Here is a 23,429-nt window from a genome sequence, read left to right as displayed (position 1 = left end):
CCGGAAAGGCAAGGAGATGGCCTCTCCCCTAGAACCTCCAGAAAAGAACATGCCTTGCAGCACCTTGCTCTCAGCCCAGGGAGATCTGTGTGGGGCTTCGACAACCCACAGAAGTGAAAGACGACAGCGAGTGTGTTCCAAGTCACCATATTTACGGTAACTTGTGGCAGCAACAGAAAACCACCCACCCACACACCTCCGGAAAAGACACCAAGCCTCTTCCCAGGCAGGACCCATCGTCTCTCCCAGGAGCCGTGACTGTGCCCCTTCCGCTTCCCCACCCTCCTCTCGCAGCCCGACCACTTTCAGTCCATCACCTTTTCTTTCGTAGAGTTCATCTTCGCACTATTAAACACGCTTGTGCCTCTATTCCCTCCAGGTTCCAACACTAGACCTTGACTTTTACCTGGAAAAGATGAGGAAACCCGTGCACCTCCGCTGCCTCCCACCACCGGCCTTTGTCCCTTCCCAGCTTTCTTTGCTGAAATCGTGTTGACATGCATTATTTCTGGTGACGGGGTTGAGAATCATTGTATTAGGTTCTGTATCCAAATCTTCCCTTTGTCTGACGTGTTCCTGCAGACAGAGGTTCAACATCCTCCCCACCCCCAATCCTGGGGTGAACTTTCCCTCTCACTGGGCGCAGGGTTGGCCCTGGACATTGGTCCAGGCAGTGGTCCCTCACGCAGGACATTCCTTGAGATGTGGGGATGAGCTGGAAATAGTCTACTTGCTGCCTTATGCCTGGAAGGCTTGGCAAGCACGAAGCCTTGGGCATGGTGACCGGTTGAGGTCTAAGGCAAACCCAAGCTGTTCTCCCCATCAGGCACTTTACCTTCTGCCTGCTACCCAGGGGGGTTTTATTTTATCTCTGAGGCCCAGGGTTAACCATTCTGGATTCATGCATCCTTTTAATTTCTGAAAGTTTAAAAAGCACATGAAAATATTTGTCCTGGTCTGCGCTCTTTTTGGATCCACGCACGTTAGTTTCCTTTTCATGACGGGGGAACTGTCTGAGATCTCGGCTGTATGTCGGGGTCCACCTCCGGCTCCTGGCCTGTGAGGCCCTGCGGCTGATGTCACGGGTGTTAGAATCCCAGGTCCCAACCCCGGATGGCCCGAGAACTGCGAGGCTGCCCCGGCGCTGGCTCTCAAGGCGGCTCTGCTCCGGGCTCTCCTCTCCGGGACGGGCCCCTTCTTTCGAGCTCAGCCTCCCACTCTGTCTTCTGCGGGCTCCTGTGCTGGGGGTGGAGGAGCAGGGGTGGCGGGCGTCCACCTCACCTCAGGAATGGGCTGTTTCCATCTTTCGCTCAGCAGGTTTCTCCAGCTGTGGACACCGTGGGCTCCACAGCGGCCCTGTCCGAGGGGAGCCCATGGCTGTCAGGATAACCATAGGTGGCCCGCCCTGGACGCCTGGGAGCGCACTGCTCCTGCCTGCTTCTCGCTGGCCTCCGCCCTGTCCACACGCAGCCCCCCGAGCAGGGCGGGGGCTTCCCACCCTTTTCCGGTCAGGACCCCTTGGCAGACGCTATTGGCGCCTTCCCCAAGGCCCCTCAGCTTCCAGCGCCCCAGGTTCACCCACAGCTGCCCTCAGGCGGCCAGGAGCTTTCTCCAGGGCTGTCCAAGCTTGTCCGCCCCGCTCAGGGCCACTGAGTGCTGGCCCAGGGGCTAGTCAGTGAGCGTCCAGGCCGTTCCATCACCATATGTGGACATGAGAACTCAGAACTAGAGGCTGCAGTCGGGAGACAGTGTGGAAACCACTGGGCCTCTCGGGGGACTCAGGCCTGAGAGATTCTCAGAGAGGGGCTGGCCCCCCATCAGATCGTCAGGGTACCAGCCTGAGCCAGGTCCTGCAGACCAGAGACGGGGGAAACCTCCCACTCTCTCCAGCTGTGTCACCTCAAACATCTGCGCTCGCCTCCTTGGTTTATAATAAAACCTGAGCACCAGATGTGCGCCAGACTCCGAGTCTCGCCTGACCCTCACCACCTCCAGGTGGGGCCTGTCTGGTCACATCCCTGCAGCAGCAGAACCCAACATTCTCCAGGCTGTACACCCAGCCCAGGACCTGCATCAGCAGCCTCCAGTGCAGCCAGGGGTGGCCACATGCCCAAGCCCTGGGTGAGCAGGATAAGGGGAAGTTCTGTGTCAGCTTTTGTGTCTGCTCACAGCCTGATGGCAGGAGCTCTAGCAGCCACCTTGGACCATGAGGTAACTATGAAGAAGGAAGTACATGCTGAAGATGAGAGGAGTGGGGGGGGGCGGGCACCAAACCACCCTGGACCACTCACTGCCTCTAGACTCCATCCCCATAATGGAAGAATAAGCCTAGGCTGTGCTATTCTAATTTTCTCTGGTCACAGGCCACAGAGAGAGTGTTTTTTATCTCCAACACTCCAACATGTACATATAAAGAAACAGGCTCAGGAGGTGAAGGACACGCCCAAGTAGCAGGGCTAGGGTTTGAATCCCATCCAGAGGAAGAGATGGCCGCCTCTAAGAGCTGCTGGAGGGGTCACAGGACTCTGTACAGGAAACCTGTGACCTGGGCCAGCCTGGAGACACCTGGTTGGTGGCCTGGCATCATTATCCCTCCAGACCCCCAGCCTGTGCCTGAGGCCAAGTCACCCCAAGGCCTGCGTCTGACCCAGGCCACCACCCCTGGGCTGACAGTATCCAGACGGGTAGAACCTTCTGGACACAGACAGAGGAATCCAGCCACGCCCTCCTCCCCAGCACAAAAGGCCAGCCACTCCTGCAGAAAAGAACTCAGGTTTATTTGCAGTAGAAACCGTGGTCTGAAAAAACCTATTGGCAAATGTACAGTCTGTGTTCTGTTTGGGGTCACCACCAGCTGCAGGACCCTCAGACCCCTGACCTGCATGCATCGGGCTCCTAAGGGTTCACAGCTAATCTCAGGTCTGAGCTCCGAAGCCCCCCCAGAGGCTGTCCGTATCATGCTGAAACCACCCGCATCCCAGCCTGCACCCAGTCCTCCTCCCTTCCTGCTGCCAGCAGCGCGAAAACTAACCCAATGGAGACAAGTCTCCAGACAAACAAAAACAAAGCAGAACAGTCACAAGAACCAGGCTTCTACGTAGGGTTTTCTCAGTATCCTTCGTTACCACGACGTCTTGTTTCATGATGACCTCCAAATATACAGTATTTTCTGCTATTATAAAATCTCTTCCTTATTATTCACAGATATATAATGGGAGCTTTGGAGGAAATAATTACAAACTTTTTTTTCCCCTCTTAAAAAGCAAACAAGCCAAACCAAAAAAAAAAACGAAACAAAACAAAACCCCAACAACAACAATAACGAAAACCAAAACCTTCCTGACAACTGTAAACACGACGGGCTGCTGGTCGCCTCCCCTCCCACCGCAGGCTTGCAGCTGGGCCAGCTGAGCAGAGGTCACGTGCAAAGTGCTGGGTGCGCCCTGATGACAAGTTTTGGGTCTGCTCTCTCCGTGGAAAATTCTTCCTCCCTGCCCCTCCTTGCCCACCGCCCCAAACACAATCCTGTCACCCTCACTCCCCAAGCCTCTGCTGGCTGCCTTCTGCCTCCTGCTTGCTACACGCCCTCTGAGACCCCTCCCCACCTCCTCCCCAAGCCAGAAGGCTGCTGTGCGAGCCGAGCCTGGAGATTACGAGGCTGACCTCCGAGGAACCCCAGGGTGCAGCGTGGCCACCAGCAACCATACCAGTGGGGTCCAGCCTTGGCAACGCTGACCTTGTGCAGCTGGCCCCTGGGAAAGGGGGACCCACGAAGCCCAGGTTGCAGCAGCAGCTTTGGCACAGAGCTGGGAGGAGACAGTGTCGCTGGGACTCATGCAACATCCGGGCTGAGAGAATGGGGTCTGGCCAAGCCAGCAAGAGGTCAAGGGCCAGAAGGAGTGAGGAGGGGAAGTCCAGGGGGTGGAGCCACCCCCCAAGAGCACTTATTTAGGGCTGGCCACAGGCCCCGTTTCATGGGCTGCAGGAGTCTTGGAAGACTTGCCAAGGGCTAGAACCAACATCTGTGCAAAGGCCGGGCAGACTCTCAGTGACCACCTGGTAGGGCGTGGGAGATGCAGGGGGCCCCGCCTGCTGGGAGCAGTGTTGCGGGGGGCGTCCTTCTGGAGAGGAGTGTGAGCAGCAGAGACCGAGCAAGCGGAAAACCCCATCTGCTTCCCGCCCTCATCAGCGTTTATAAACCGTGTACCCACCTGGCAGCAGGACAGGACAGACACACACTAGGGACTCCGGGCAGACACAGCACCTTCGACTGGGGAACAGGGTTGGCAGCTTCATCGTTCCTAAGGCTCCCGCCTGAGAGAGGGGGGCCTCCCTGGGGGTCTCTGCACACTCCCGGTGCAGAGGGACGGGGGGGCCCGAGGGGCTGCACAGGCCCTGGTGATGCCCCCGCTTCTACCTCAGGCACAGTGGCCTGCTCTGGCCCCTTCTGCCTCTCAAGGCCCAAAGCCTCCCCCCGGGAGCAGCAGGATGCAGGAGGGCTGAGGGTCTAGAGGCCGAATGGAAGGGACCAGGGGAAGGTCCCCTCCGTGGTGCCCAGCCCACCCTGGACCACACCTGCTTTTCAAACCCAGGCTCCTGAAGGCCACCTTGACAGGACAGGGGCAAGGTGAGCTCTGTCCTCAGCTGTCACCCAGACCCTGGCTCAGAATACCACCCATGGGCACTCCCTCTCCTTGGCACCCAGGGCTGGCCCAGATTTCCTCTATGTACAAGCAGCGTACCCAGGACAGGCCACCAAGGGCAGACTGATGGCAGGACCGATCACATGTAGGATTCTGAACCCCCTCCCCATCCCCACGGGCTGCTGAAGACTGGAAGGTTGGCGGGCATTTCCCCTCTGAGTTGCAAGCTAGAGACAGACTTCATCACTGGAGCAACTCTTCCAAGAAAATCCACGAGTCCTGCCCGTGTTCTCGCTGTCACTGGACACCCTCCTCTTCCACATACGTTGAAGGAAACCAGCCGATCTGAAAACAATGTCAGACTCATGTAAGTGTGTGAAAAAAGTGAAAGTCGCTCAGTTGTGCCCGACTCTTTGGGACCCCATGGACTATACCGTTCATGGGATTCTCCAGGCCAGAATACTGGAGTGGGTAGCCTGTCCCTTCTCCAGGGGATCTTCCCAACCCAGGGATCGAACCCAGGTCTCCCGCATTGCGGGCAGATACTTTACCAGCTGAGCCACAAGGGAAACCCAAGAATACTGGAGTGGGCTTCCTATCCCTTCTCCAGTGGATCTTCCCAACCCAGGAATTGAACCGGGGTCTCCTGAATTGCAGGTGGATTCTTTACCAACTGAGCAATCAGAGAAGCTATCGGGAAGTGTGTGTGAAGGATGAGGGCGAGTGGAGGCTCGTGGAGTTGGGGGATTCTTTAAAAGGCTGTTGTTCTAAGGCAGGCCTGTCCCAAGACAGACCCTGGAGAAGTGGCAGAAAAGCTAGTGGAGCCCAGGCCCAGGAATGGGGATGACCCTGAAAGGCACCAGCCCTGAGAAGTTCAAGACAACCTGCCCACCAGCTAACTGCCAGCAACAAAAAAATTAAATCCTCTCCAGAGGAAAAAAGCATCCATCCAGAGCCTCTTCAGTGTTTTATGCACAAGCTTGGCATTTAATCAGGCCCAAGTGACAGAAACTAAGATAAAACGCAGACAGCAGAGACAAATCTACAGGAAATCCAGACACTGGGGTCATCTATTAGGAAATATACGTAACCTCCACTTGTCTGCTTCAGAAAACTGATGAAAAAGCAGAAAACTTTACCAGAGAACTGAAATCAGAAATCAAATAGAAATCCTAGAACTGAAAAACATCATGATTGAAATTAAGAGCAGACTAGACAAAACAGAAGACACTGGAAGATCAGTCAATAAGAAGTAATGAGATGGAAAACCAGAGAAAATGGATAAGAAACACATAGAACAGCACGAATAACATACGGGCCACGGGGGCTGGTGTGCTGCCGTCCGCGGGGTGCAGAGTCAGGCACGACTTTGTGCCTGAGCAGCAACGTGGTGAAAAAGACTTGTGAACAGAGCCCCAGAAAGAGAAAAGGCCCAGAAAGGGAAGAGAGAAAATGGAACAGACACAATATCCGGAGAAATTTCCAAAAGCGACAAAGAACAGAAAGCCACATGTCCAAAAAGCTCTGCAAATCTCAAACAGAGTAAACACAGGAAAAAACCATCCATAGGCACATTCTGGTAAAAGTGATGACAAACAAAGGTTCGTTCTTCACCTGGAGCCCCACCCATTTCTTGCAAAGGAACCACCGTAAGAATGTTGACGGACTTTTATACAGAAATGATGGCAGACTGGGGACGATGGAAAGACATCCTCAAAGTGTGGAAATAAGAGCTGCCAGCCTAGAATTCTAGTTCCAGTAAAAATACTCTGCAAAAAATGAACTCAATACAATGGCTCACAGAAAGGAAGCAGGTCTTGGTGGACAGATGACTGATTCCTGGACGGGCGGGGGAGAATGACCAAGTAGAGAAGAGAACGCTTTTTCTTTCAGTAGAATGCCCACCAAGAAGTGTAAAAGAAAAGATAGAAAATCAGTATTTTCTACCATGATAGAAATAACTGAATAGGCAAAATTAATCAATGAATGATAAAACTAGTAGGTGAAAGTTTGATGAGGATCAGGCTATTCATCTGATTTCAAAGTATTACCCTGCACATTACTTACTAATTACAGTGCATTTATAGTGGAGAAACTTGGCAGATATCACCTGAGCCAAGTAATCAAGTGAAGGCCCAGGGGTGTGCTTATGAAGCTCCAGGCACCTCTCCACACTTTGAGAGCTAGTGGTCCCAGCCCTCTAGGTCAACTGCCTAGGACTCAGTGGCCTCATACTTCTGAAGGGCGGTCAGATGGAAACAGGGTCAGACCCAAGGGTCTCCAAGGGCAGACAACATGCCAGGTGAAGGCAGATCAGTTTCCTCCATCTGGTAATGGAACGGTGAGTGATGGGAGCCAAGTCTGGCCAAGTCTATGGGCAGCTGCAGCCCCTCAAAAGCTGGATGTTTCCTAATCAGTGGTTTGTGGAGCTCAGGTACCCTGTTGGGTGAATGCCAGTGGAACCAGTCAAAGCCAGGGAGGCCAGACAGGGTACCAGGATAAGGAGCCATGTCTGGGTGGGGATACTATGCATCCCTTCCCGTATCACCAAGGTGTAAATGGAGTCTTAAGGAATGGCAGGAGCCCAGCAAGGGCACTAAGGCTCTGCACTCAGTCCCGAGGTAACCTGCCTGCAAAGAGGGTCGGGCACAAGCAAGTGACCTGAAGATTGCACCCAACATCTGTCTCCACCTTTGCCACAAAAACCACAGAATAGGACTGAGTATGGACACAGGGTCAGACAGGCTGGGGTCCAGATCTGAGCCAGGAGGTCGGTTCCTCACAATGTGACCCCAGCTCACGGAGCCTGGGGATGCTAAGTCTTCCGGACAAGGTCAGAAGGCACAGGGTCAGGGCAGGGTGATGCTTGGTGTCAGCCGGAGCCCCGCCTCCCCAAGCCCTAGAGACCCACTCACCCGGCCGTTGGTCTCGCCCTTCCACCAGCCCTGGTCCCCACCGATGCGGCTGTATATCTTCACCACGTCACCTTCCCGCAGCGAGAGCTCCCGCAGGTCGCGGGCGGCGAAGTTGTACCTGGCCACGGCCGTGCCGATGACACGGGGTGTAAACACTGCTGGGGGAGACGGGCGGCGTCACAAGGTGACCGTCGGGGCCTCCAGGGTGGGGGTCCTCAGGCTGAGCTAGGTCTCTCCCCCAGGGCCCGGCCTTGTGCCCACAGAGGGACAGACCAGGCTCCTGTCCCAGGGCCCCTGGATCCTCTGTGGGTGCCCCAGCCTGCAGGCCTGTGGGCCATGTGAGCTCCACCGGGCTGGAGCCAGAGCTTCACCACCACGCTGGGGGCCATCACAGCTCCCTGAGGGCCTTCCCACATGTCCAGCGTCTGAGCAACACACGAGGAGTGGACAGCAGGGTGACCGCTGCCTAGCCCCCAGCCTTCACTGTGACAAAGGGCCTGGAAGTGGACCCCAGGGCACTGGTGTCCAATCTCCCTCATGTCCGCAGTTCCACAGCCCAAACCAAACTAGAAACCGGGCTGGACCAGCGTGGCCCAGGACCCAGGAGTCCTGATGGACAGGTGGCAATGGACATGATGGGGGGGCATAAACAGCTGCTGGGGTGGGCTCTGACTCAGGCAGCAGCAGGCCGTGCAGTCAGGGCCAGTCGGGACGGTCCCCCTGCACCCAGTTCCACAGGTCCTCCTTACTGTTGCCGCGTGGGGCCCACCCCGGGGCTGCTCCCACTTCCCTCGAGGGGGCCGCCGGGCCGTTTGATGCCACCAGAGGCCAAGCTCCCAGGAAGCAATAGAGGGCAGCGGCCGATGAGCTGGGGGGGTCATGCGGGGCGAGCGATTCAAAGGGGGGGGCGGGGCCGAGCCTGACGGTGTCCACAGGAGCTGCAGCAGTCCCCCTCCCACCCCCGTCAGCGTCCACCTGCCCCGTCCCGCCCCGGCTGCAGCGGCTGTGGACACGGTCAGGCCAGGGCTGCGGGTTGGCTGGCGGCAGGCCGGGCCCCCCACGCCCCTGAGCAGCAGCAGTACCTGACCAGAAGGGCGCGGAGGAGCCCTGAGAAGCAAGGCCGAGGCCCTGAGGACTGAGAAAAGAAAAGTTGTAGGAAGCGCAGGAAGCTGCAAAGAGGCGAGAGAGAAAGTGAAAGGCGGGGCTGGGGGCATCCACACGCAGTCAGAGGCAGCAGGGATGGGGGGGCCCTGCCCAGGGCGCCAGAGAGCAGGGGGACAGCTGGAGCCTTGAGGCCCACCTGGGCACAGCTGCCCTTGCCCCCGCCCCCGGCACCTGTGTCCTGGACCACCTCCTCCCAGCGGGCGGGCTTGAGCGGGGACGCAGGAAAGGACATGGGCAGAGAGCCCAGCCCCGCGCCTGCACTCAGGAGGCGCTCGCTGAAGGCCTGGCTTCCTCTCGGGCCTGCCTTGCCCGCAGTCCCAGGTCCTGCAGCCCTGCGAGCCCCTGCAGCGGGACGAAGCAGGGCGGCTCCGAGCCCGAGCCCCAGGCCCACCTTGCCCCTCTCTCCAGCTGGCCCCCGCCTGTGCCGTGCAGCCCCGTCTCCAAGTCGAGGTCCCAGCTCTGGCTCCCTGGCAGCCGGGGCCCCTGGGCGGGGGGAGGGCTGGGGCACAGGGATGGATCTGGGGACAGAAGGCACCTGCCCTGCTCCCTCCCCACGCTGACCTCCAGGCAGAGGCACCAAAGTTTGGAGTAGCCATTCAGAGCTGGCACTCCCGACTGGTCACACAGGACTGCCTGGGCACCCTGGCTTGGCAGGGTGCTGGTGAAGAGCTGGGGGACCTGGGCCACCACTCCCAGGGGCGGGAATCGGGAAGGGGCTCGGGCCTAGGTCAGTGAGGTCCACCGGAAGCCTTCCTGGAAGGGGCGTTACCTGGGGAGCGGGTGGAAGCCCTGGAGGCTGTGCGTTCCCGTGCCTTATACGGGTACTTGAGCGTGGTGTCCAGCTGCTTGAAGCTCTCCTTGAGCGAGTGGGACTGGTAGTACTCCACCAGCTCCTGCAGGATGTACACAGGCACTGCTGCCTCCGCCTCCAGGCAGTCCTCCCGGGTGCCTCGTCCCCCCTCTGCCCCGGCCTCAGGTTCTCACAGAGGACTCCTCTCCTCGACTCTCCTCGGGAACGACCCCTCCTCCTAGCCGCCCCTGACCCCAGCTCCCAGACAGGGGGCGGGGTGCGGTCAGTATGGCAAAGACTTTTGATACTGCAATTTCTCTCTCAAACATTTCTAAAGAAAGAGCCAGGGAAGAAGGCCAGGACTGAGGGCCACAGACGCACCCTGCAACTCTTCATAATAGGAAAAGATTGGAAACCCCCACCCACCCAACAGCAGGGAAGTGCTTCTAGAATCCGCAGCATAGCCACGTGACTCAGTGCCACGCAGCTACAGCAGGGCAAGAAGAGAGAGGGCTGTTCCCCTGGTGTTCACTGTGCCGAGAGGAAAACTAAGAGTTGGGACCCGTGTGAACAGGGGCACTGTTTGAAAAAGGAATCCATAAACCACACCTGAGCTCTACTCGAGGTGGTGGGGACTCACCCTGAAACGAGAACGTCAGGGTTGGGGGCACGTTGGGGGCACTTTCTCTTTCACTGTGTGCTTTTCTGCGGCCACAGTGGGACGTCTGAGAGCCCCCGTGCTCTGGTTAGACGGTCTCCACACACGCAACACGTGTGATTGAGCAAAGAAACACCGGGTCTAACTTTAAATCATCTTAAGGAGGACTGTTCATGTACTCATGGCTTTCTGGCTGGGCCGGGACAGTTCTGGGAGGGGCGGGGCAGGCACTGGACTCACACGTGTGTGTGAGTCCAGCCGGCAGCCAGACCTGGATGCAACCCCCCGGGCCTCGGTTTCTGGCTCTGGCAGAGGCTCGGCGCGAATGGGCTGCGGGATGCTGCTGACCTTGCTGTCCACCACAGGGTCTGGGGGACAGAGGTCCTGACCTGGGAGCTTCCTTACCTGTCCCAAGGTGCCTTACAGACCAGCTTTCCTGGATCTTTCTCACACTGGGAACACTCCCCTACCCCCCCCCCGCAGAAGAGTGGCCGCTAGCCCAGAGGTGGGGGACGCCTGCTGGGCTCTCCCCACTGGGAGCCTGGCCTGCAGGAGTGGCTGGGGGGGGCCGCTGCTCCCCGCTGTGGCCTCAGTGGGAGACCTGGACCCTCCTCCATCTTCAGGGACGGTCGGTGGGAGCCCCCCGGGCCACGTACCAAGAGGCTTTCAAATTTCTTGGCTTCTGTGACGTGGACCCAGCCGTCTCTCTCCACGACCTTGATGTGCTTCACCTCGTCGTTGAACCTAGGCCGAGCACACGGGGGCGGCGGTCACTGCGCAGGCTGCGTGGCACCAGCCTCGCAGGGCTCCGGGCTTACTGCACACGTGCTGGAGCAAAGACCCTGGCCCTCGGTCCTCACCTCCTGCTCCCGCCCCAGCCTGGGCCTGCCTCCGACTGTCTGTCCATCCAACCACCAGGCCACCTGGTCTGTCTGAAGCCCAAACTCCGAGGTCAGCCAAGGCCTCGGGCCCCAGAGCCCCACACCTGTCTGCCCTGCAGCCCCGCAGAGACGTTCATCCCAGATTCTGCTTGCTGTCTGCACTGGGGACGTCCCCCTCCCCACGTCCCTACTCCCTGTCTCCGCCCCCACTAAGACTCTCCTCCTCTGCACCCTCACCCCAGGAAGCTGGAGGGGCTCTTCCTCAGAAACGCCCAGCACAGGCCCTCAAGGCCCCAGCATGGGCTGTGCCCTCAGCCCAGAATGCTCAGCCTCCTGCCACCCTCAGGACCCTGACTTGTGTCCCAGGTCTCATTTCAAATGTGGCCTCAAAGGAGAGCTCGTACCCCTTCCCTTCCAAATACCACCCCGTCCCTTGCCAGCTGACTTCAAAGCCAAAGACAGCACAAGTACAGAAAACCACACACCAACATCCTCTAGGACGACAGAGGCACAAATCCTCTACAGACCATCATTATAGTGACTCTCCATATGCACACCTATACACACCGACATATAAGAGGGATGTTACACCACGGTTAAATGCAACATTCCAGGAATGCAAGGTTGGTTTAACACCTGGAAACCAGTTAACAGAATAGAGTTGTTAAGCAAGCATACACCCACAGGCCACCCTCCTCTCCAGAGGAGCCTTGCACAGCAGCCCCCACCCTGCTTCTCCTGGATTCAAAGTGAGTGAGCGTGCTCACCTACCCCTGCCAAGCTCCTTGGACAAGACCCTCTGAGCCCCACTCCAGAGCCCTGCAGGCCAGGCACCCAGAAGGTGCTCTGCGGATTCCCATGAGGTGAGAGATGCCTCTGCCAGTTCACTGCTCTTCACAGCCTCTGCCACAGACCTGCCACCACGCCTCATGCTCCACTGTTCTCCTAGGGCCCTGCCAAGACTTACTGTGGGAGGCCCCACCCACCGTGGGTCACACACCTTCCATGCCCCATCGCCCATGGCAGGTACAGCTGACCTCTGCTCGAGAGCAGGTCCTAGGTACCAGGTAACCCAGGTCATGTCCAGCTGACGGTCACTAAACAGCTGTCACTTTCAGTGCTGCAGGCGTTCTTTGGTTTTTGTGTTTTAGAAAAGCCAGTGCATTTTTTCCAGGCCCGAACATCTGTGGGGCCTCTTAGAAAGGCCGTGGGGACCAAGGCAGTTTGTGCGTGTGGGTGAGGGGTCTCATCTTCAGTTTCAACTCCTCCTGGTTTCCCGGATCCTGACCTCCACCACTTCCACCTGGAGGTCCTCCAGCAGCCATTCTGTACAGTGGGACCCCGCCCTGGACGACCAGGGACTGACCACCTGCAGACCCCTCAGCACTGTGGGGTGGAGGAGGGGGCGGTTCAGTGCTCAGGTCAGCACTGGCTCCCGCTGCTGGGGCACCCATGCCCTCAGCCCCGACTGGGCCCAGATGTAGAGGAAGCTGGTATAGCGAGAGGGGAGAACAAACACCGAAACGGAAGATTGGGAGCGGGCTGCGTGTTCAGGACCTAGGTGTGGCCCCGCTGAGCTCGGTTCTCGTCTGCCCCTAACAGCCAGAGGCGCTTCTGCCTCCTACAGAAAGGGCCTCCCTGCTCCCTCATGTCGATGTCTGTTACTCACTTGATACCAGACTTCCGTGACTCCCTCGAAGCACCCAGTGGCCCTGCCATGGGCCTGCCCGCTCCACCCAGCACCCACTCAGCAGACCCGAGGAGGGCTTCCCTGCACGCAGCCCACCCTGCTTGGGGCTCCTGACCCCACTGAGGTCACAGCAAACCAGAACCCTCTATTCACTGGCCCGAGACTCTTGTCCAGTGTGTGTACTGTGCTGGTGGTGACCAGCCACCAATCAGATTCCGTCCTTTGAAGAGGAGCCAGAAGACCCAGAAAGGGGGCAGCTTCGGGGCAGGAAGATCCCAGCCCTAAGGCCGTGGGCCGAAGCCTTTCACGCCTAAAATGCCCACTGTGGGCGGCACGTCCCAAGGCCACATCCAGCAAGCCCAGGATCTGGAGAGGATGTGGACCCCCTGATTCAGAACGGCACCAGGGCAGGGGTCTCTCTGACCCCCAGCCTCCACATACTTGATGCTTATGGCAAAGCGCTCGGCCTCCGCCGGCCGCTCCCTGATCAGGTAGGTCCCGCTGGCATGGGATTTGAGCAGGTTGTCGGTCTGCTGCCTCTCCATATTTCCGGCAAACCTGGAGCAGAAGAGACGGAGCTGTCTGTACACGTGGCCTGACGGGCATCCAGCCGGGCTCTAATCCGCTTAAGGGCCTACTGGGAAGCGAGGCCACGCCCCTGGGAGGCGGGGCGAAGGATGGGCGAGGCCCAGAGGAGACGGGGGCGGGGCATCCGCGTGCTGGCGCACAGGGTCGAGATGAGGCCCTGGACCCTGCCAGTCCACCCGGGTCTCACCCTCCAGAACCCAGGGTCTGCAAGAGGCATTCAGGGAAGAGGCATTAGATCAAAATGTCCCTTCTAAATTCTTAATGTTTAGGAAGAAGGAAAAAACACAAACTGCTCATGTCGGGTCATGTTTTGTGTCCTAACCCTTTGTGTCTGAAAGCTTTTCTCTCCATCTCTATGAAAATGAAGCCCACCCCCAGCCCATCTCTTCTCCAGAACAAAGCCTGATCCCATTCGCACCTCCCTGTAGGGCTGAGTTGGGACTTCTGCAAATGGATTCATTAGAAAACTGAAGTTCTATGCGTCAAGTGAAAAATCGCAGGCAAGTCCTCCACCCTCCACATTCAAATGCAGTGAACAAGGTACTGGAGGGAACAGACCCTGGGGTCTCAGAGACACGGGTGTGGCAGCTGAGCCCCGGTCCCAGGCAGCCGGTGAGCCAGCAGGTGGAGTGATAAAAGCTGGACCCCAGGCCGATCCGCATTTGAGACTCACGCCTTCCACATCCACCCTCACATCTTATTCATCAGACAGCCCCACTTCTCTCATCAAGCACTGTATGAGCAAATACAGTTATAACTTTTGGCCTTAAATATATGGCTCAGACAGTAAAGAATCTGCCTGCAATGCGGGAGACCCAGGTTTGATCTCTGGGTCAGGAAGATCCCCTGGAGAAGGAAATGGCCACCCACCCCTGTCTTCTTGCCTGGAGAATCCATGGACAGAGGGGCCTGGCAGGGACATGAGGTCACTAAGAGTCGGACATAGCTGAGCGACTAACATTTTCATGCCTCCTTTTCTATATTTTATCCTCAAGTAAGATCTCATTTAAAAAAGGTTTCATTCTCCTAAATGTTCTAACCTGATGATCTGTTTGTTGACAGGGAAACAGCTGCCTGGGGTAGAGAAGATTCTCCCTGTTTCCCAGCGACTCACAGCTGAGCACGGGAGAAGGGGCCGTGTGCAGCTGGGCTCAGCCACCCTGGAGACACGGGGGGCAGCCAGGGACCCCACGCCCCCACCACGGAGGGGCCCCGCTGACCCACTTACCAGGGGTACGTGGTGTAGTCCATCTCCCGGGACAGCGGCCGGCTGACGGGCGGCTGGCAGGAGAGAACACTGGGGTCAGTGTCTCCCCGGGGACTGTCCATAGCATGGGGACCAGCAGTTTCCTATCATCGGTGAGCTGGGGGGCCCAGCCCTGGCTCCCAGCACGCCTATGGACTCTCGCCCAGAGCCACTGGCCTGGGGGGTGCCGGGACTCACCGTCACTAGGCAGGTGCCCGGTGGGTTTGACTGAATGAATGATTGACTGAATGAATGAACACATAGCACTCAACGACCAGTGCACTGTTAGGGGGAGGAGAGCAACCCGGAGGCCACTGGGACGTCTCGGCGGTAGACAGGAGCACACCCTACCCTCCCGTGCTCTGGTGCCGACGGCCGCAGCCCCGAGGGCGGGCACTGGGCTGGCAGTAGTGTGTCTGCAGGCGGAGGGCTGCGTCTGCAGGTGAACCGTGCCGCTCTCCAGACCGCACGCTGTGCCCTCGCTGGCCAGAGCCCTCACCCCGGCCTCCCTCACCGGACCACAGGCTGGCTAAAAACGCCAGACTACCTGTCCCCACCCCACCCCATTCACCATGCAGATGGGGAAACTGAGGCCCAGGGCTAGGAAGTGCCTCCTGCAACACACACAGGCCACTCAGTGAGTGAGCGACATTTTCTTCCTCTGCTGTCTGGTCCCCTTGCCCTGTCAGCAAGGCATGTCCAAAAATGCTTTCCCCTTCACCTGGGCAATGGCCCACGCCGAAGCAGCAAGCTGGGCAGTGGGGCCGGAGGCCAGGCAGGGCCCGGTGGGTGGACCAGGGCTCCTGGGAGTCGAGCACCTGCCTCCTGCCACTTTGGGAGAAGTTTCATTCTCTCACTTTTAGCTGTCTTTTCCCGGGGGCATGGGGGTGATGCCGTTCATTCAAGGCTGACGGCTTGATGCCTTTTGTAACACAGCAGGATCTGCTCCATAGCACTCAAATGAAAGAAATGCCATAAACCTCTTTCTAAATAACACAATCCCTAGCTCTGCGTCTTTATATTTGAGAGAGAAGACTCATGAAGGCCCTAAAAGCCGAAGACAGGCAGCTGGTCTCTGGTCCATGATGCCTGCTGCAGAGATGCCCATTTTAGTGTTTTTAAAACCAGCCATATCCTCCCACCATGAAGGCACCTCTGTCTCTTGGACTCCCGTCCCAGCTCCGAGGCCAGCTCACGATGGCCTGAACAAGCCCAGGGTGTCCTGAGTGAGAAGGACGTTCTCAACGCCCATGGCACCCTGGCCCTGCGCTCCAGAAGCTTCCGTGAAAAGTACTCACCTTTCCATCCACAGGACAGGGCTTCACAGACGAGCTGGGGAAGTAGCCTGACTTCCTGGTCTGCACCAGCTGACCCTGGGAGTGGACAGAGGGTCAGGGCCCGCGGGGCCTGGCCTGGCTAGTTTTGGGGGGAGCAGGGGGTTATCCCAAGGAAGATGAGGGTAGTCCCTGAGAAGCCTGTCTCCGCATCACCTGTCTGTTATAACCTCAGCTGACCTTAGAACCATTCTGGGCAGGAAGGTAGGGGGGCACTCCACTTCCCGGACAAGGACACTGAGGCCCCAGAGAAGGTATAAAACTTGCTTGGCGCTGAGACCAGAGCCCCTCTCCTGGCTGCCATTTCCTCTTATCCACACCGGCCCTTCCCAAACCGTCAGGGGTACATGGACCTGGGGTCGGGGGCTCACTCTCCCCACTCCCTCCTAAGGTGCCCCCAGCAGCCCCCACCTTCCCATCAGCCAGGTGCCTCTGCAGGGCCGCCCAGACCTCACGGCCCTGGGGACACCTGCGGAGAGGAGGGGCACTGGGTGGCTGGGGTCAGCGTGGGAGAGACTGGACCGCGGCCACTGACTCAGCCCTCGGATCTCCAGTTACGGGAGGCACGGTCTAGTGCGGTGAGTCCGTGAGTAAGGACGCAGTGACAAGGACCGCACACAGCAACGAGGCCGCCGGCAACAGGACGCGGACTCCGAGGAACACGTGCGCCAGCGTCAGTTCTCAGCAGGTCACCCTTGTCCCCAGGATGGGTAAGTACCCCGGGTTCCTGTGGCACGGTGTGGACCCCCAGGGGCCAGGGCTTAGGAGAGGGGCACCACTGGCCACCCCACCCCCCTTCTCCGGCCTTATAACCGGAACAGCAAGATTCTCGGCTCAGAACCATAGACCATCACGGGGACCTGCGTCTCCTGGGGGACGGCTATGCGGGGCCTGGGAAGTGCTGCCCCCCCAGTGCTGGGCACGGTGGTGCTGGCCTGGACTGGGGTGGGCTGGGAAGCAGGGTGGGAGAGGCGTGGTTTGGATGCACAGGACGCAGCCCAGGCAGGAGGCCTCGGGGAAAGGGCTTGGACAATGATGGTCTCTCTGGCGAGGGGACGCTGCTCCCCCTGCCATGTCAAAGCTGACACCCCGACACCCAGGCCCTGTGAACAGCCCTCTTCTCTCCGTCTGATGGTCTGCCACCCCAAACCCACCCCTGCCTGGAAATGCAGGACTCTCCACTTCTGCCCTGGGGAGAGAGGAGGGGGCAGCTGGGGGTGAGATCCTCCCGGGACCCACCTCCCACCACTGAGACTTGGGGTCGCCTCTCAGTAGCTCAATCACATCACCCGTCTGGAAGGTCAGCACCGGCTTCCCGGGGGGAGCGGGGTTGCCATGGTAATTCTGCACAGCCACCATCTTGGGACCTGCGGAGGACAGGGCAGGAGAGGCCTGGCTTGGTAACTTCGTCCCAGGGTGCCCTCAGCCTCCCCGGCCTTCTCAGACCTCTTGGGGCTCTTGGAAGTGGACGGAGCCCTGTACCGTCCCTCCTTGAATTCTTCCCCTAAGACTCCCATGTCTCTTTGTTAAATATCGTAAGTTATCAATAAACTACTTATGTGATGAACAGATTCCGGGTATCATTTCCATAACAGTAACCTATTTTTAAAGAGCACTTTATGTGCCTTCCTTCAGACACCTTGGGATCTGTGACGGAGCGCCGTGTGGAGCGGGAGACCGCGCATTCCTCCCGTTAAGAGACGGGGGCGGGGTCAGCGGCCGACCGAGGCCACCCGGCTGCTCAGGGCCACCTCTGGGCTGACACGGGGGCCCGGCTGTGCCCCCAAGAACTTGTGGACCTCTCGAGCCCTGCTCTAAGCGGCCCAGCCTTGCATGGGCCGTGTTTGCCACGTCTGGGCCGTGTCTGGTTCTGACACTGGTGCCCCAGAGGCGGCAGCGTGGCTTGTTTTCTGTTCTCATGATTGGCTTGGACTTTGCAGCTCGGGCTGTGTCTGCTCTGCTCTGGGTCTCCAGGCCGCAGCTCAGAGTCTCTCCTGGGCTGAAGGGACCCTGGGCAGGCTGGGCCCTGTCCCCACCCCTGGCGCTGTGTCATCAGAAACTAAGATGGCTCCCAGGGGAGGTGGCCATGGAGGTGAGAGGGAGATGGGGCTAGAGGGCACACAGACCCTGGGAGCCCAGAGCTGAGAACTTGGGGCAAAGCCGGCAGTCGCTGTGGTCAGGCCCAGGCTCCCAGGGTGACCGCTGGCAAGGACGACAGCAGAGAAGACCCAAGTCCCAGACTCACCTGGCCCCGCTCCAGAGGCGTCCTGTGAGGGCAAGGACAGACAGTGAGGACGGAAGGCTGCCCAAGCAGCCGGCACCCCACCCCCCACCCAACAAGAGAGGTCAAGGCAGGGAGGAAGGAGCACAGGGACACGTCCTGGACACCCATAGGGACTTGTGACAGTTTCCCCGTGGGACCTCCACCCTCCACCTCTGTGCCCCTCCGCAGCCCTGGGACATTTCTGACCCTCCCATCCCTGACCATTAACTCCCACCTCCTCCAAGAAGCCTGCCCTGACCACCCCATGCGGGGAATCCCTGCTCAGAGCCTGGGGCTTGTCTTCTCTGTCTGGGACAGGTCCTGCTGCACACAATAAATGTGGGGTGTTCACTCCTCCTGGAGGGCATCTCTGCCCCCCATGTAAGAGCCTGTTAAGTGCTGGACTGCATGACCGGGGAAGGACATGACGTCCACACCCCGTAAGCGAACTCAGCAACTTCATCTCTGATTAGTTCAAGAGAGGGCGCTACACCAAATCGGGATGGGAGTGAGGTGGGTGGATGCCTGTCGCGGAGCTGAGCACCCACGGCCACCAGCCGGACACCGGGCAGGGGACAAGCTGTCAGGCCCCAGGAAGCCATGCCCGGGGACCCGTTTCTTTGTGGTGACCACAACGGGAAACAAAGGCCCCTCATGACCAACGGGGGCTCTGCGAGCCAGCCTGGCCTCATGAGTGTGAGGGCTGGGATGGTTGGGTCTTTTTCACTCTGGGCACAGGGTGGCGTGTGGTGCAGGGCAGCGGGAAGGGAACGGTTTGGCGGACTCACCAGGTCTGCAGGAGAACCTGAAAAGGAAGCACACTGGGGTCAGAGGGCAAGTGGCCAGCACTGTGGACCGGGGGGCTGTCACCTCACGACAAGAGCCGCTGGGGGCACCCGAGGACGCAAGGAGGGGCGCATCAAGGCCCGTGGGCTCAGACAAGGATTACGGACACGCACGGCTGGTGACCGTGAAAATCCCTGTTACTTCTAACGGCAAATTCTGAGCTCTGGTTACAGGGGGCCCACGGGAGAACACCCCCAGAGTATCAGACACCACGGCCAACAGGCTTCCTGCACGAACCAACTCTGCTCCAAGGCAGCAGCTGCCCAATCACTGTGCGGAAGCCAGGCTCAAAGGGAAGAGTTCCGCAGTTGACTAGTGATGCCTGCCACGGGCAAGGGACAGGAGATGGACTAGGCCAGCTACTCTGTCAGCCTGCCCGTTCTCAGACACAGGGCAATCCAGCTTGTCAGATGGAAGGCAAACATTCTAGAGATTCTTTCTGCCTGTCCTGGGGTGACCCCAGGGGAGGACACAGTGCCGGGCTGGGCCCCAGCCATCTGACCAGCCGGGCGGCCAACTCCACCACTGGACAAAGCAAGCGCCACAGCGGCTGACGTGTGGCTGACGGGCCTTCAACACCACCTCACACTCACGGTCGCAGCCTGCCTTGGGCAGACACAGGAATCCGCCCTTGAAGAGCAGGGGCGTGAGTGGGCAGGCAGCTGGTGCCCCCGAGGAGGCTTCCTGGGGAGAGGGGCTCTGGGAGGGGCTGGCCTCTCCCTGGGACATCCTGGCCCCAGGGACAGCAGACGGGTAAACCTGCCTGGCCCAGAGGTGGAGCCAGGTGGCCGAGGAATGTTGCCTGAGACCAGGACGAAAGGTAAGCATGTGGGAGGAAAGGAAGCAGCTTGGACTGTGAGAGGAGAAAAAGCCAGGAGGGGCTGGGGCAGGGCAGGTTCCCAGCAGAGGGACAAGAGAGGGAGGCGTGCACCTGCCCCTGGGGGACCACGACCTCTTAAAACAAAGCTGGGTGCCCACCGGGGGCTCTGAGTCATGGGGAGGATGCTGACAACATCAGCTTGCAAAAGACATGCCATCGCCGCTCCAGTGAGGCCTCAGCTGTACGTGTGTGCACGCTAAGTCACTTCAGTCGTGTCCGACTCTGTGCGACCCGGTGGACTGTAGCCCACCAGGCTCCTGTGTCCATGGGGTTCTCCAGGCAAGAATACTGGAGTGGGTTGCCGTTTCCTCCTCCTCCAGGGGATCTTCCCGACCCAGGGATCAAACCCAAGTCTCTTACATCTCCTGCATTGGCAGGCAGGTTCTTTACCACTAGCGCCACCTGGGAAGCCCTCAGCTATACATATGAAAAACACAAAAACCTAAAAAGGACTGGAATGGGGGAGTCTGCAAAAAAGGGAAGAAGGCAGGTGACGGCCACCAGCGGTTTTTTTGCCTGGTGTGATCATGAGTTGCTTTTATCTCCTTTACTTTCCTCCACATTTTCTATGGAGAATGGGTACTTAATCATCAGAGGGCAAGAGAAACAGAAAGATTATTTAAAACTTAGAAAACTAGTCAGGGAATATGCCAAAATACCACCTTTGATTATTTCTTAATACGTTCATAGGCGATAATTATTTTCTTCTTTATTTCTTCTCTTTTTTTTCGCCCCTCTATTATTTTTGACAAATAAGTATGTTAGTTTCAAGACCAGAAAAAAAAAGTCAAAAGAAATGAACTGTCCAGTCTCTTGACATGAAGGACATGAGGCCACCAGAGGGCAGTGTCCCTGGGCAAAGCTGCAAAGCCTCCTTCTTTTGGCCCAGAGGGGCCGGCAGCTTCCTCCAGCCTGGAGCAGGCCAGCAGGGCTGCTGGACCTCCACTGGCCGGAATGGGTGGCATCAGGACTCAGTTAGGACGAGGGGGTCCAGGCTGACCTGTCGGACCCTCCTCCCAGATCAGGGTGCGGGGCCAGCAGTCGCGGTAAATGTGGAACTGACAAAAACTCTCCTGCTCTGGGCGCTGGTATCTTGGGTGATCAGCAGGCCTGGCACGTCTTCCCGTCTACCTGGAGCGTGTCAGGCCTCTCTGAGCGCAGGTCCCCCGGGCGTGGATGGCCGCATAGCCGCCCCACCTCACGGGGCCGCACGGGCAGCCGAGCCCACGTGAAGCACGGCGAGCAGTGCCGACGCTCAGCATGGGCCTGAGCCTGGATCCCGCGGGCGGCCAGCCCCGGCCGCGGCAGCTGCAATCTGTCGGAACCGTCTCAGGCTTCCGACTGCCATCCAGCAGCTCTAGGCTGGGCACTCCCCCAGCTCTTCCCCCAAACGAAGACGATTCAGAGGAGCCTCAGCCTTTCCATCTGACAAATGGGCTCGGGGCCCAGGGGAGCCTCGTGCAATAAATGCTGGGTGTGCGGGGAACCATCTACAGATGGGGCAGCGGAACCGGGAGCCGAGGCGTTCCTCCATGAAGGGAAATCTCCATGAGCTGCCAAGGACGTTCTGTGCCCTGGGCCGAGTGGGGGTCTAGGGTCTTAAACAACTGCAGTACGGCAGAGAAAAGGCAGAAGGCATTGAAGAGGCAGAGAAAAGCCAGCGAGAGTGCGGTTAGGAGCAGGGCTTGGCCGTGGAGCCCCCGCCCCCTCTCAGGCTGGGCCTGTGTGCCCAGGGGCAGATGCCCACCCCCCCGCCCCACCCCGAGCCTCAGTTCCCTCATCTGGTCCCTGTCTCGTTGGGCCGCCACCACAGGAAAGGAGAACGCGGGCCGCTGGGAGGGGTGGGCCGGCCCCAGGGCTCGTGCCCCGCCCGCCAGGCAGGGTCGATACTCACTGATCTTGCAGGGAGGGGTCACTTCCAGACACTCCTTGTGCGCCCCGACGCCACACTTGGTGCAGAGGTAACCCTGGTAGAAAGTACCCCTGCCCGGGGGAGGGCGGGAGGCGAGGTGAGCCCCGACCTGCCTGGCCTTCCGCCCCCCCGAGCAGCCAGCCCAGCCCCAGAGCCACCAGGACCCCTGCCCGAACGCACAGCCTGGTGCTGCCCCTCCCTTGGACCGTCCCGGCCTGGCTCCGCAGCCCCTGTGACGGGCCTCCTCCCCTCCCACCTCCCCTCCCCACTGGATCCCAAGCACCCGAGGGCCGGCCAGGCCCACACAGACGGGCTGCTTCCCTGGGGCCCAGCACCGCGCTGGCCTCGGGGCGCTGGGCACTGAGAATGCAGGACGGTGGCAGCCCCAGGCCCCCTCGGGGGCCGGGAGGGGGCAGGGCAGGGCCCCCACCTGAGGAACATGCGGCAGGCTTTGCAGTTGGTGGTCTTGTCGAACGTGTACATCTGGAAGCTGTGGTGGTTGGCGTTGGCCTTGTCGGGCTTGATGTTTGACCTGGCAGGAGGGAGAGTGGGCGCCAGGTTCCCTGAGCCCCACTGACGCGGGAGCCCCGGAATCAGCCGGGCTCAGGACGCGGCCGGGGGTCGGGGGACCAGGACACAGAGCTGGACGCTGCCAGAACTCCCGGGCCCACCCGGGGACCCTGACGCCCTGGGGAGGGTGGGGGTCCAAGCGGAGACGTTTCTGAGGGTGACGGTGAAGGGCTGCCCCTGGACAGGGCTTGGGTGTGGGCCGGGGCAACCCCTTGTCACAACTCAGCAAACCCGCTAAGTACGTCAGTGAGTGCGAGCCCGTGATGGAAACGTCTAAATGAATCGTGAGCTCATGAAGGGTCCCCTCAAATATCGCGGGGACTGCACCCATGTCTGCAATTCACCAGAGCCAGTCGGCTAGCAGCCGGCTCCAGGACAGGGCGGGGAGGAAGGCGGTTCCAGGACGCGGGGTGGGGGCAGGGGGACAGAGCAGCTCAAGGTGTGAACGCAGGAGCCGGGGCATTTACTGTGACATTTTTGGATAAATACTTGAAGTTTTTCACAATAGAAAATGGGGAGAAAATTACAAGCCATGGAAGCCGCAGGGCCCACCGCCTGGCTGCCACCTCCTCCGACGTGCCCCACATGGGACCCTGTCTGAGCCTCCCAATAACCCCAGAACCGGCGTCACCCTTCCCCCAGGAGGGGAGGCCAGTGCACCTGCCCGGAGGCCCCAGGCCCGGCCCCCCAGCCTCAAGGTCTGATGTGGCCGGGGACCCCCGTGGCCAGCTTTCTCTGTAGGGCACCTGGGGCTCCTCCTGGATTTCACAGAGAAACGGCTCCGGGGCTCTCCCCAAAGGCGACCGTCTGCAGCCTAGAAGGCCCCGAGGGCTCAGGTCACCACAAGTCCTCCCGGCATCATGGCCATTCCTGGCCACTTGCTGCCCAGCCAGACAGGTGTGGGAGGCTGGGCTCCAGGCGGCGGGCCCTCCGGCTGCTGGTAGATTAAGGATCAAGAATGCCACCTGGGGAGGGGACTGGCGTCACCCAAGGCGATGGAGACAGGCAGAGCCTCCGGTCACTTGAAGGACCGCTCGTCTGAGAAGCCC

At 59.3% G+C, this 23,429-nt stretch overlaps 1 protein-coding gene across 4 annotated transcripts in view; it reads right to left on the bottom strand.

Moving 5' to 3' along the window:
* Positions 1-2,756: 2,756 nt before the first annotated feature.
* The window catches only part of VAV2 (vav guanine nucleotide exchange factor 2), a 179,384-nt gene continuing 158,711 nt past the window's right edge, over positions 2,757-23,429 (bottom strand). For 2 of the 4 annotated variants that reach the window (XM_081595899.1, XM_081595898.1), the window contains 13 exons: positions 22,241-22,342; positions 21,793-21,881; positions 18,961-18,977; positions 18,155-18,176; positions 17,149-17,276; positions 15,874-15,948; positions 14,558-14,610; positions 13,183-13,299; positions 10,827-10,914; positions 9,492-9,615; positions 8,641-8,727; positions 7,559-7,713; positions 2,757-4,988 (listed from right to left, as the gene is read on the bottom strand). In XM_081595899.1, the coding sequence (XP_081452025.1) occupies positions 4,941-4,988; positions 7,559-7,713; positions 8,641-8,727; positions 9,492-9,615; positions 10,827-10,914; positions 13,183-13,299; positions 14,558-14,610; positions 15,874-15,948; positions 17,149-17,276; positions 18,155-18,176; positions 18,961-18,977; positions 21,793-21,881; positions 22,241-22,342 (1,105 nt within the window). In that variant the 3' untranslated portion in view covers positions 2,757-4,940. Of the gene's footprint in view, positions 4,989-7,558; positions 7,717-8,640; positions 8,728-9,491; positions 9,616-10,826; positions 10,915-13,182; positions 13,300-14,557; positions 14,611-15,873; positions 15,949-17,148; positions 17,277-18,154; positions 18,177-18,960; positions 18,978-21,792; positions 21,882-22,240; positions 22,343-23,429 lie in introns of all 4 variants that reach the window. The other 2 variants (XM_081595900.1, XM_081595901.1) reach the window with 2 other exon arrangements.

This window comes from Giraffa tippelskirchi, chromosome 4, assembly GCF_054371585.1.
Source record: "Giraffa tippelskirchi isolate mGirTip1 chromosome 4, T2T-mGirTip1v1.2.pri, whole genome shotgun sequence".
NCBI lineage: Eukaryota > Metazoa > Chordata > Mammalia > Artiodactyla > Giraffidae > Giraffa > Giraffa tippelskirchi.
This window is presented reverse-complemented; position numbering and strand designations above follow the sequence as displayed.